This window comes from Salvelinus fontinalis, unplaced genomic scaffold (assembly GCF_029448725.1).
Source record: "Salvelinus fontinalis isolate EN_2023a unplaced genomic scaffold, ASM2944872v1 scaffold_0844, whole genome shotgun sequence".
Classification (NCBI taxonomy): Eukaryota; Metazoa; Chordata; class Actinopteri; order Salmoniformes; family Salmonidae; genus Salvelinus; species Salvelinus fontinalis.
The window spans coordinates 69051-83858 of record NW_026601053.1 but is presented as its reverse complement, the minus strand read 5'-3'; the positions used below and the strand labels follow the sequence as shown (position 1 = coordinate 83858).

The following is a 14808-nucleotide window of genomic DNA, read 5'->3' as shown; positions in this document are numbered from 1 at the left end:
GTTGATCATCAGGGGTCAGATGTGAAGGAGGAGGTTGATCATCAGGAGTCAGATGTGAAGGAGGAGGTTGATCATCAGGAGTCAGATGTGAAGGAGGAGGTTGATCATCAGGAGTCAGATGTGAAGGAGGAGGTTGATCATCAGGAGTCAGATGTGAAGGCGGAGGTTGATCATCAGGAGTCAGATGTGAAGGAGGAGGTTGATCATCAGGAGTCAGATGTGAAGGAGGAGGTTGATCATCAGGAGTCAGATGTGAAGGAGGAGGTTGATCATCAGGAGTCAGATGTGAAGGAGGAGGTTGATCATCAGGAGTCAGATGTGAAGGAGGAGGTTGATCATCAGGAGTCAGATGTGAAGGAGGAGGTTGATCATCAGGGGTCAGATGTGAAGGAGGAGGTTGATCATCAGGAGTCAGATGTGAAGGAGGAGGTTGATCATCAGGAGTCAGATGTGAAGGAGGAGGTTGATCATCAGGAGTCAGATCTGAAGGCGGAGGTTGATCATCAGGAGTCAGATGTGAAGGAGGAGGTTGATCATCAGGAGTCAGATGTGAAGGAGGAGGTTGATCATCAGGAGTCAGATGTGAAGGAGGAGGTTGATCATCAGGAGTCAGATGTGAAGGAGGAGGTTGATCATCAGGAGTCAGATGTGAAGGAGGAGGTTGATCATCAGGAGTCAGATGTGAAGGAGGAGATTGATCATCAGGAGTCAGATGTGAAGGAGGAGGTTGATCATCAGGAGTCAGATGTGAAGGAGGAGGTTGACCATCAGGAGTCAGATGTGAAGGAGGAAGTTGATCATCAGGAGTCAGATGTGAAGGAGGAGGTTGATCATCAGGAGTCAGATGTGAAGGAGGAGGTTGATCATCAGGAGTCAGATGTGAAGGAGGAGGTTGATCATCAGGAGTCAGATGTGAAGGAGGAGGTTGATCATCAGGAGTCAGATGTGAAGGAGGAGGTTGATCATCAGTGAACCTCTAGGATTGTGGGCTGGGCTGGCGTTTCCACTTCCAGCTTGGTCATATATTTCGACACATTGAATGTTGATACTGTGAAACTATGTTATATATTTGTACCTCCTGTTTCATGAAGTGATGTCACTAAGTACTGCCCCTATATATATATATTGCATTCGGAAAGCATTCAGACCCCTTCACTTTTTCCACATTTTGTTATGTTACAGCCTTATTCTAAAATTGATTCAATCATTTTTTCCCCCTCATCAATCTACACAATACCCAATAATGACATCACAATACCCAATAATGACATCACAATACACCATAATGACAAAGCAAAAACAGGTAAATAAATGAAAAAATTTGATTTTCTTTAAAAAACAAGGACATTTCTAAGTGACCCCAAACTTTTAATGGTAGTGTACATCTACATGATGTATTGTTACACCATGTAGGAGCAGTATAGACCTAGTCTGTTCATTATATACATCTACATGATGTATTGTTACACCATGTAGGAGCAGTATGGACCTAGTCTGTTCATTATATACATCTACATGATGTAATGTTACACCATGTAGGAGCAGTATAGACCTAGTCTGTTCATTATATACATCTACATGATGTATTGTTACACCATGTAGGAGCAGTATAGACCTAGTCTGTTCATTATATACATCTACATGATGTATTGTTACACCATGTAGGAGCAGTATGGACCTACAGTAGCTAGCTACTTATTTAGATTTAGTTTGACTTAATGAAACTGCCTCAAATGTGCTGTAGTAAACATTTTTTATCCGCACTAATCAATCAACACTTTATTGTCTTTGTATGTCTCAATATAATGGTATTATTTAATTAAATCCATTTACAATAATCTTTGTCTAAAAATAAAATATGATCCTCAACTGCGTTTCCCCCCCAGTCAGCAGACGGCGATGTGCGTCTTTCAGGCGACGCTGTCAGAGTGACGTATAATCTAGTGGACGGTTCTTCATAAACAGCTCGTCAACCACCTCGGTAGCTTGCTAGCCAACATAGCCGAAGGATTCAAGCTATTTATACGCTTTCGGTGTATATAAGCTACTGTGTGTTAGACACACTTCTGTCGTATCTACTTGTTAACCTATTTAATATAATATTACGTTATTTTGTATTAGTCAGCTATAGTAGCTGACTGGTTAAATTAGCACTAGCCTAGTCGCTAATGATAGCTAGCTAGCTAACATCCCCGAACATGAGCTCCCTAAACTTCTCCCCTCTTGTTAAAGAAGAGGAGGTCTGCTGGACGGAGAAAGAAGCTCTGGGGCTGAACATTGTCGTGAAAGAGGAGAAGGAAGAAGAGGATATCACAGTAAAACAAGAAGTAGAGGGTAAGGCTGTTACAGTGAAAGAAGAAGAGAAAGACGTTTCAGTGAAAGAAGAGGAAGAGGCGTTCAGAGTGAAAGACGAGGAGGAAGAGAAAGAGGAGGATGCAGTTTTTGGAGTGAAGAAGGAAGGGGAGATTACTGTCACATTGAAAGATGAAGAGGTGGAGATAGGAGATCTGATTAACACTAGTAAGTACCGCCATATATTTTTTTTAAACTTTGGATAGTCGGAGTTGGCTCGTCAATACCTCTTCAACGGTGGGCCCAGGATGATGACTGATATGTCTAGAATCAGACGAAGTAGAGAACAAGCTACCCCTTGAAATCTCCGTTCCGTTTCCAAAAAGTGACTTAACATATATATTTGAGAAGGGTCTATCTGCTGACCGCAGACTGGGGGGCACTGCATGTAGTGATTTTCATGTAGTGATGTTTTACTACACACCGTGCCCCCCAGTAGTACCATGCGAGAGTTGGGTTGGCTACAACAAAGAGTATGGATGTCCTGACAAGATGTCTCTCCGCCCTAACAAGTGGAGTCGTTGTCCACAAAGCTTCACTGTGGGTTGTCTAGCTCCCGCCTATCCTTTCTTTGGATTGGTGGATTCATCTTATTATTGTAATCTATTGTTTATATTCTATGAGGGTTTTTGTCGTCAACCGCCTGTATTCAATGGAGAGAGATGCTAAGCTACTAACATGAATATGCACTGCCTGTATTCAATTGAGAGAGATGCTAAGCTATTAGCATGAATATGCATAGCGATCTGGAGACAACTCCTATAATGTTTTTATCAAAGTTGTCGGTATGTCACGTGTCCACGTAACAACTTAAACATTACGAAACTTCTGTTAGATCAAGTAAACCTCACGTAGCAAATAAGCCATTGATTTTGTTGTTGACCAAATTCGACACTTTCCACATTGGGTTGATAATTGTTTCCACTTGGATACAACCAACTGTAGCCTACTGGCATGACTTAGAGAGTTACAACCTACTGTAGCCTACTGGCATGACCTAGAGAGATACAACCTACAGTAGCCTACTGGCATGACCTAGAGAGATACAGCCTACTGTAACCTACTGGCATGACCTAGAGAGTTACAACCTACTGTAACCAACTGGCATGACCTAGAGAGATACAACCTACAGTAGCCTACTGGCATGACCTAGAGAGATACAACCTACTGTAACCTACTGGCATGACCTAGAGAGATACAACCTACTGTAACCTACTGGCATGACCTAGAGAGATACAACCTACTGTAACCTACTGGCATGACCTAGAGAGTTACAACCTACTGTAGCCTACTGGCATGTCCTAGAGAGATACAACCTACTGTAACCTACTGGCATGACCTAGAGAGTTACAACCTAGTGTAACCTACTGGCATGACCTAGAGAGATACAACCTACTGTAACCTACTGGCATGACCTAGAGAGTTACAACCTACTGAAGCCTACTGGCATGACCTAGAGAGATACAACCTACTGTAACCTACTGGCATGACCTAGAGAGATACAACCTACTGGCATGACCTAGAGAGTTACAACCTACTGGCATGACCTAGAGAGTTACAACCTACTGTAGCCTACTGGCATGACCTAGAGAGATACAACCTACTGTAACCTACTGGCATGACCTAGAGAGTTACAACCTACTGTAACCTACTGGCATGACCTAGAGAGTTACAACATACTGTAACCTACTGGCATGACCTAGAGAGATACAACCTACTGTAACCTACTGGCATGACCTAGAGAGATGCAACCTACTGTAGCCTACTGGCATGACCTAGAGAGATACAACCTACTGTAACCTACTGGCATGACCTAGAGAGATACAACCTACTGTAACCTACTGGCATGACCTGGAGAGATGCAACCTACTGTAGCCTACTGGCATGACCTAGAGAGATACAACCTACTGTAACCTACTAGCATGACCTAGAGAGATACAACCTACTGTAGCCTACTGGCATGACCTAGAGAGATACATCTACTGTAGCCTACTGATATGACCTAGAGAGTTACAACCTACTGTAACCTACTGGCATGACCTAGAGAGTTACAACCTACTGTAGCCTACTGGCATGACCTAGAGAGATACAACCTACTGTAACCTACTGGCATGACCTAGAGAGATACAACCTAATGTAACCTACTGGCATGACCTAGAGAGATACATCCTAATGTAACCTACTGGCATGACCTAGAGAGTTACAACCTACTGTAGCTACTGGCATGACCTAGAGAGTTACAACCTACTGTAGCCTACTGGCATGACCTAGAGAGATACAACCTACTGTAACCTACTGGCATGACCTAGAGAGATACAACCTACTGTATCCTACTGGCTTGACCTAGAGAGCTAAAGTTGTAAAATTCCTGGATTTTAAATGAATATTTTCTAGTAATAATGATAATTTCTATCTTCCTATCCATCTGTGGGTTCACTCTCTTTTGTCTTCCTCTCTACACCAATAATAGACAACTACTGTGGGATCCGCTGCGTCCGTGTGTGTGTTAACTATTAGAATGCTGTACTAGAATGCTTAAAAGGCCTCTAAAAATTTTAATATCGGTTATCGGTATCGTTTTTTGGGGTAAGGAAAATATTGGATATCGGTATTGGCCAAAAATGTAATATCGGTGCATCCCTTTATTCTGAAATGTTTCACAATACCCCATAATGGCATCACAATACCCCATAATGACATCACAATACCCCATAATGCCAACGCAAAAACAGGTTTAGGTTTTTTGCAAATGTATTGAAACTATTCCCCAGGATAACTAGTCTCAGAGTAATGTAAGATCTCAGGATAACTAGTCTCAGAGTAATGTAAGATCCCAGGATAACTAGTCTCAGAGTAATGTAAGATCCCAGGATAACTAGTCTCAGAGTAATGTAAGATCCCAGGATAACTAGTCTCAGGGTAATGTAAGATCCCAGGATAACTAGTCTCAGAGTCATGTTAGATCCCAGGATAACTAGTCTCAGAGTAATGTAAGATCCCAGGATAACTAGTCTCAGAGTAAAGTAAGATGCTTGGAAAAAGAAGCTGAAAAGAATAACAGAACGGCACCATTAGAACTAAAATGTGTCCCTGGATGTCAGACCCCCAACCCTCCAAACTGTAAATAAATAATAAAATGTGTCTCCTTGGCAACATTAGAACCTCGGTACGTTTACTGTGTATGTCGAGACAAAGGAATGATGTAAACAAATAATCAAAAATATTTTTGTCAATGAGACAGTATATAAACAAAGGAATGACCAAACCCCCTTTGGTGACTGAATGCTTGTAAGGAAAACTACATGATCAAAACATTAGATCACATCAAATAAGCCTGAGTGGTTTCACCTCCTCCCAGACTATACTGGATACTACAGTTATAACTACATAGTTATACAGGATACTACATAGTTATACAGGATACTACATAGTTATACAGGATACTACATAGTTATACAGGATACTACAGTTATACAGGATACTACAGTTATACAGGATACTACAGTTATAACTATACATAGTTATAGAGGATACTACAGTTATACATGATACTACAGTTATAACTATACATAGTTATACAGGATACTACAGTTATAACTATACATAGTTATACAGGATACTACAGTTATACAGGATACTACAGTTATAACTATACATAGTTATACAGGATACTACAGTTATACAGGATACTACAGTTATAACTATACATAGTTATACAGAATACTACAGTTATACAGAATACTACAGTTATACAGGATACTACAGTTATAACTATACATAGTTATACAGGATACTACAGTTATAACTTAACATAGTTATACAGGATACTACAGTTATAACTTAACATAGTTATACAGGATACTACAGTTATGACTTAACATAGTTATTCCAAAGGTGGGCTACTTACTATCCACTGTTTGCAAGCCACCGTTGCTGATCTATTTTATTTATTTATTTCACCTTTATTTAACCAGGTAGGCAAGTTGAGAACAAGTTCTCATTTAGAACTGTGACCTGGCCAAGATAAAGCAAAGCAGTTCGACACTTACAAAAACACAGAGTTACACATGGAGTGTAACAAACATACAGTCAATAATACAGTAGAAAAATAAGTCCAAGATAAAGCACAGAGAACTGTTCCTTTATTCAGGACATTTAGAATGATAACGCATTACAGGTTATTGTCCTGTTAGGACAGTTTTTTGTATTCAGATCTCTGAAATGCACTCTAACTATGTAACATTTAGTGTCTCCTTATGTTACGCTGGGAAAACAGTTTTCATGGGCACAGAAATCCTAAATCATTTCAGAGTTTGCTTAATCAAATGGTTCTAACCTAGTCACCTTAACTTTATTGACAACACCCAAATGGACACTGTCATTAATGTGTTTCTTCAATAATTACACATCATTCTTAATACTGTAGCTGTTTAGTTAGTCACATGTTCAACTATCATCAGCTGATCCAGGAAATCATTTTCTGAATGCCAGTCACATGACAAACATCACGACATGCAACAACAACCAAAGTGCTTCTTCATTCATTACTCTGGTAAAGACAGTAATGCCGTGCTCCACGTTGGATCCAACATCCCTAACAAATTGATGTTTATAATGTGTTATTGTCTGCTTGATTTACTGTAGGGTCTTGTTAGTCTGTTTGGACACAGAGATACTTAGCTCATAATGTGTAGAGAACTGTTCCTTGATGGATAGGCTATTGTACAACACACAGAGCTATTTTCCTTTATTCAGGACATTTAGAATGACAACACATTACAGAGTAGCCTAGTGGGATTATTCACAAAATTATCTGGTGATCAGGTTATGAAATGTCATGACAAAGACATTTAAGTTTCGATGTTTCACCTGAAATATTAAATTATATATAGTCCTATGTTAGGTGAAGTTATGGGTCCTACAGTAGGTCTATGTTATTGTTAGGTGAAGTTATGGGTCCTACAGTAGGTCTATGTTGTTGTTAGGGGAAGTTATGGGTCCTACAGTAGGTCTATGTTATTGTTAGGTGAAGTTATAGGTCCTACAGTAGGTCTATGTTGTTGTTAGGTGAAGTTATGGGTCCTACAGTAGGTCTATGTTATTGTTATGGGTCCTACAGTAGGTCTGTGTTGTTGTTAGGTGAAGTTATGGGTCCTACAGTAGGTCTATCTTGTTTTTAGGTGAAGTTATAGGTAATAGTAATGTGAAATGCACTCAAAAACAACCTGTAAATGGAGGTTATTTTTGTTATTATTATTTTTTTTTTGCTGTTTGCTGTTGAAGAATCATAATGGGTCGACCCCTACTATGTTATTGTTTGGTGAAGTTATGGGCCAATTTGTTAAGCACTTAGTGTACAAACCCTCATTGTCAGGCTGATGGAAAAGCTAGCTAAAGAGCATTTTACTGGTTGAAGTGTTTTTTAAGTATAAAGCAGTTGATATGCGACAATAACACAAACATATTAAGCAGGACATTCAAAACGAGCCTGACAATTATAATCCAATAGTAGTGTTAAATTCACTCATATTCAACCTGTAAATGGAGGCTATTATTGCTGTCAGCCTATGAGAACTCCCCTGAGTTTCCCCCCACGGTGGTGAATTAGTGAATAGACTCAGAGCTTAATGTGAGTTTCCTTGAGTAGCACTCCTGATCTTGCGCTGTAATATTCAGAATACATTGTGGAAAAACTAAAATCTTCACTCACCATTTTTGTTCCATGCAGATATACTACATCCTCATTAGCAGGGAGGAGTTTCTGCAATCAAATTGTGTGTGCATTGACCTCGTGGCGCAATTTTATCAAACACCGAAAAGGGCCTATATTGGAGACCAATAGTTGTCTGGCACACTGCTTAGGATTTCAACATCATGAATAACGTATTTCTAGTTCCCACTAATTTGAAAACAAGACAAAATATGACTTGTTACTAACTTGACTGTCTTAATTGTGAAATTTAACAGACGTACATTGTTGCACAACATCATGGGCATCACCTTTTACCTCAAATAAACAGTGGATTTCTGCTGTTTTTGGGCCTTTAACCGTCTGACTTTGTTGTTCACACAGGAGAGAGGCGTGACTATCATGGATCCTCTGGGGAGCCTCAACAACATCCTGATGCTGACGAGGCAGAGAAGAGTCTCTCCAGATCACAACTCCTCCAGAAACACCAGCAGAGACCCACAGGGAAGAAATCTAACTGCTGCTCTGACTGTGGGAAAAGATTCAACTCTTCAGTAAAACTTAAAATACACCAGAGAACACACAAAGGAGAGAAATCTTTTAACTGTAATCAATGTGGGAAGAGTTTTACTACATCTGGCTCTCTGATTTTACACCAGAGAACACACACAGGAGAGAAACCTTATAGCTGTGATCAATGTGGGAAGAGTTTTACAACATCTAGCCAGCTGACTATACACCAGAGAATACACACAGGAGAGAAACCTTATAGCTGTGATCAATGTGGGAAGAGTTTTACCACATCTGGTCATCTGACTTTACACCAGAGAACACACACAGGAGAGAAACCTTATAGCTGTGGTCAATGTGGGAAGAGTTTTGGTCAAGCTAGCCAGCTGACAGTACACCAGAGAACACACACAGGAGAGAAATCTTATAGCTGTGGTCAATGTGGGAAGAGTTTTGGTCAATCTATCAATCTGAAAGTGCACCAGAGAAGACACATAGGAGAGAAACTCTATAGTTGTGATCATTGTGGGAAGAGTTTTGTTACATCTGACCAGCTGACAGTACACCAGAGAATACACACAGGAGAGAAACCTTATAGCTGTGATCAATGTGGGAAGAGTTTTACTACATCTGGCTCTCTGACTTTACACCAGAGAACACATACAGGAGAGAAATCTTATGGCTGTGGTCAATGTGGAAAGAGTTTTGGTCAATCTAGCCAGCTGACATTACACCAGAGAACACACACAGGAGAGAAACCTTTTAGCTGTGTTCAATGTGGAAAGAGTTTTTGTCAATCTAGCAATCTGACAGTGCACCAGAGAAGACACACAGGAGAGAAAGCCTATAGTTGTGATCAATGTGGGAAGAGTTTTGTTAAATCTGACCAGCTGACGGTACACCAGAGAATACACACAGGGGAGAAACCTTATAGCTGTGATCAATGTGGGAAGAGTTTTACTACATCTGGCTCTCTGACTGTACACCAGAGAATACACACAGGAGAGAAACCGTATAGCTGTGATCAATGTGGTAAGAGTTTTGGTCAATCTAGCCAGCTGACATTACACCAGGGAAAACACACAGGACAGGAACCTTATAGTTGTGGTCAATGTGGGAAGCGTTTTGGTCAATCTAGCCAGCTGACATTACACCAGAGAACACACACAGGAGAGAAATCTTGGAGCTGTGATCAATGTGGGAAGAGATACTCTAGTAAAAGATCTCTGAGCAAACATCAGAAAATACATGAAGGAGTTTTTTCATGATATCAATTAAATAATTAAATAATGTCACAATGTAGATTATTTTAACATTGTAGTAGGAGTTTTTTAATGAATGTCAATGTAGAACCCTAAATGTTTGCCCCATGTTCAATTGATTTTACCCTCAGGGAAAAAACCCAGGCTCTGAATTGAAAGAGTTACTATTTATGTGATTTAACAAAAAGTGACTAACAAAAAATAATTGTGTTACACTTACCACGTTGGTGACCCACTGGAATCAAAATGTAGCTAGCTGTTTACCACGTTGGTGACCCACTGGAATCACAATGTAGCTAGCTGTTTACCACGTTGGTGACCCACTGGAATCACAATGTAGCTAGCTGTCTACCACGTTGGTGACCCACTGGAATCACAATGTAGCTCGCTGTTTACCACATTGGTGACCCACTGTAATCACAGTGTAGCTAGCTGTTTACCACGTTGGTGACCCACTGGAATCACAATGTAGCTAGCTGTTTACCACGTTGGTGACCCACTGGAATCACAATGTAGCTAGCTGTTTACCACGTTGGTGACCCACTGAAATCAAAATGTAGCTAGCTGTTTACCACGTTGGTGACCCACTGGAATCACAATGTAGCTAGCTGTTTACCATGTTGGTGACTCACTGGAATCACAGTGAAACACTCCAAAATGTTTAGGTTTTCAATATATCCCAAACTGTTTCTGCATATTGGTTATTGATTTGGACACGTTAAAACTGTGTTTTGATATTGCACAATTCCCATTTAGCAAAATGTCATTCAAAAGACGTTGAATATATGTTCCGTTGTAGTTGAAGATGAAAGTTGAAAATATGTCTTTTCAGGTCGTTTTTTCAATGAAAAAAAATATTATCATAATAATATAAATTAGTCTATAATCAATTTTATTAACAATCTCACATCACTCCAGTATTTCTTGACAACATTCAAGTGCTAATTGTCTTTAGTCCACTACTGAAGAAGCATGACTCAAATCACCTCATATTTCAAACATTCAGCCTGACAAAAGATACATGTTTTATTATTCCATGCCTCACCATTAAGTTAATTATTGCCAATACATATTAACAAAGTGGTGAACATTTTGGTTTTGATATTTCATATTATGTAACATTTAGTAATCATAGTTATTCATGCAACCAACTTGACATTTTTGGGTACAATTATATTGACATTGTTACCCTGCTTTTATATCCAACAACATGCCTATCTAGTGAATCCTGACAAGAGAGAGAAGCTCCGCAGTTAGGTGGAAAGTTACTACGGATATCGCAGGAGTTTCCTCTTGAAATCAGACATGTCCGTGTTAAGGACAACTTGGTTGCTGATTATCTCAAGGGTGGGCAGTCAAATAGATTTGTGTTTTGCATTTAGACAGGAGAGAAACCACAATTTATTTTGACACGTTTTTCCCGTGTTGGATATTAGTTTTTATCTCTTATTCTTTTCTGTATTTTTTTTTAGCTGCACTGTTGGGGGCTCGTAAGTAAGAGTTCCAGTGTTGTATCCGGCGCATGTGACTAATACAATTTGATTTGAGTTTTGTTTGGGCTCGTTCCAAGGGGACGAGAGTTTTAGAAGCTAGTGAGGAAAGAATGGAAATGGAAATGAAAAAGGAGAAAAAAATAATATGATTGTATATTATTATTTAGAAATGTTTTTTTCTTGTTTTTAATTGTTGACAGCCAGTAGACACCATGTTTATATTGTAGAAGGTGAAGCATTGTAGATTATGTGAAATGGAAGTTGTGGAGATACTCTGAATGATTGGCTATGAAAAGCCAACTGACATTTACTCCTGAGGTGCAGATCTGTTGCACGTTTGACAACCACTGTGATTATTATTATTTGACCCTGCTGGTCATTTATGAACATTTGAACATCTTGGCCATGTTCTGTTATAATCTCCACCCAGCACAGCCAGAAGAGGACTGGCCACCCCTCATAGCCTGGTTCCTCTCTAGGTTTCTTCCTAGGTTCTGGTCTTTCTAGGGAGTTTTTCCTAGCCACCGTGCTTCTACACCTGCATTGCTTGCTGTTTGGGGTTTTAGGCTGGGTTTCTGTACAGCACTCTGTGACATCAGCTGATGTAAGAAGGGCTTTATAAATACATGTGATTGATTGATTGTACAACTGAATGCATTCAACTGAAATGTGTCTTGGGCGCACTGATTGGTGTCACCTCGTTAGTCAGTATGTGTTACACCTGTGCTGGCTTGTCCATCACGTTAGTGGGAAGGTGTTTCACCTGAGCTGGTCCAGGTTCTATTTAAGAGTGTCTGACCCAGTACTCCAGTTGTCTTGACAAACTTAAGACAGGAAAGCAAACCAAAAAGGTGGAGAGTCAACACCTTTAGTTGCTCCACCTTTTTGGTTTGCTTCCTGTCTTTAAGTTTATTGTGGGTTTTTCTTTTGTTTTCCTCTTTTTGGGCAGATTTAGTGGGTCTCATGGTGGGTGTCTTTTCGGTCCCAGTTGTTGTTACTAGTCAACTTTCAGTGACACCCCCATAGTGTCTTTCAGAACCCCTCCTAAAACCCCACCTGTTTAGTTGTTGTCAGTGACTCTGTTAGTTCTAAAAAAAACAAGCTTATATTTTGGGTTGGATATAGCATCATATTGTTAATATTTTAATCAATGGCATTTCCTTTCATTTTCTTTCTTTCTTGCTCATTAGTCTTTCAGTTGTTTTTCTTCTGTTTTTTATCCTCTTATGTTTGTTGTGTATGTAACCGATGTGAAATGGCTAGCTAGTTAGCGGTAGTGCGCGCTAATAGCGTTTCAATTGGTGACGTCACTCGCTTTGAGACCTTGAAGTAGTGGTTCCCCTTGCTCTGCAAGGGCCGCGGCTTTTGTGGAGCGATGGGTAACGATGCTTCATGGGTGACTGTTGTTGATGTGTGCAGAGGGTCCCTGGTTCGCGCCCGGGGTGAGGGGACGGACTAAAGTTATACTGTTACATGTACTAAATATATCTGTTTAATTTTTTGTGTTTAATTTTCATAGTTTTTCCTGTGAAACCATTGTGTTGCATCCATGTCTGAAATGTGCTGTATAAATAAAGCTTGATTTGATTTGAAAACATTGCAAAACAAATTAACCCAATGACTGACCAATCAACAGACTCTTGGTCCATCTTAGTATGAAAAACAGCACGTAGCAGCATAGCCTTTATGTCATTATTATAGATGACGTCCCACACCGTAGCAGCATAGCCTTTATGTCATTATTATAGATGACATCCCACACCATAGCACGTAGCAGCATAGCCTTTATGTCATTATTATAGATGACATCCCACACCGTAGCAGCATAGCCTTTATGTCATTATTATAGATGACATCCCACACCGTAGCAGCATAGCCTTTATGTCATTATTATAGATGACATCCCACACTGTAGCAGCATAGCCTTTATGTCATTATTATAGATGACATCCCACACCGTAGCATGTAGCAGCATAGCCTTAATGTCATTTACCAAACCACTGGCCGTGTTTGAGAGCATCAAATCCATGCTGCATTGTGGGAAAAATGGTGACTGGCTGACTGATTTATAAATTATAATGAGTAGTTATTTATGATGTAAGGTGATTTGTAGATCAATCAGTCGCCTGCAATGTCGAACCAGCCCAATACCAAACCAATCAGGTGGTTGTTCGATGAAATGAATCTCCAGACGTCATTGATGACGTGCTGCTGATAAAGTGATACGGGCATCAACACAAAAAAAAAGTTTACTGCTTTCAATGCAGTGATTCAATTCAATTCAATGATACCTCCGGTATCAAACATAACATCCATATTGAAAAGTTGACAAAACAAAAAGGAGCAAGCAGGTTGATTTCCTCTGTCGTCTTGAGCCCACGGCAAGAACGCACCAGAGCCCACCGTGCTAACGGGTTCCCACTAGATAACACAACCACACAGTTAATGAAAAGCATGAGGTGACGCTTGAGCTAGATATCAACCTATCGAGCTAGTGTGACCTTCCTGGTCTCTCAAGTCAGTGAGTCAACACAGGAAGGAGCAATGGATGGATAGTTAATTTATTTCCAACGCTGCAATGATGGGACACACACAGTATGGATGAATGATCAGTAGTGACGGGATATAAATAGCACTCCCACAGCAATTCTACATTAATCTGCCCTTTAATATACTAACAAAAAAACAATTGAAATGTCTATCAAAGTTATTGTGATCGTATAGTGGATTCCTAATAATTTCTAATTTACTATAATAAATGAAGCAATTGTTTACATGTGTCTCATATTCACTACATCAGAATAAACTGTCATCCATTTTACTAACAAAATATATCAAATATACCTGAGAAATGACTCAAAGTCCACCTCTGGTGGCGAGGAAGTATAATACACCTAAACTAACAAAACCGGGCTAATAAACTGGCTGGTGTTCATGGGTTTATAGAACATGTACTTTATACATTTGTCATAAATGACCTGCATTGATGAGACACACAGTGTGGATGAATGATCAGTAGTCGACGGTAAAAATAACACTCCTAAAGAAGATGCATTTTCCAGTTAGATACCAACTTGAAAGAGGGAACTTTAGCATAAAACCCACATGGAAAACGGAGATTTGGCAAATAACATATAAAGAGAGGCTTATTTGACACCAAACCAACAACAGTAGTTACTAAAACATAAATTGCTAATGTATGATTTAAAAGGTGGATTTTATGATGTAATGTCAACTTTATATATTTCTATCCCGGGACTATTCAATTTTGAACTCACCCACAGCAATTCTCCATAAATCTGCTGTGGATTACCCGGAATCCCGAAATAAATTAATACATATGTGATAATTCAAAAACATAACTGGTTGTGTTTATAGGGAACCAGATCGTGAACACAACTAAGTTACTAAGTCTATAACCACACTGTATTGTTACACTGGTGAGTAAAAACTCATGCTTCCTACACTAACTTTTTGTCTGAACATTATAATATATATTTTA

At 39.6% G+C, this 14808-nt stretch overlaps 1 protein-coding gene across 1 annotated transcript; it reads left to right on the top strand.

Moving 5' to 3' along the window:
* Positions 1–1971: 1971 nt before the first annotated feature.
* LOC129847441 (zinc finger protein ZFP2-like) lies at positions 1972–11655 on the top strand. Its single transcript, XM_055915233.1, has 2 exons — positions 1972–2520; positions 8426–11655. Exons 1-2 carry the CDS (start codon positions 2199–2201, stop codon positions 9817–9819), a joined length of 1716 nt encoding a protein of 571 aa, XP_055771208.1. The 5' UTR covers positions 1972–2198; the 3' UTR covers positions 9820–11655.
* The last annotated feature ends 3153 nt before the right edge of the window (positions 11656–14808 follow it).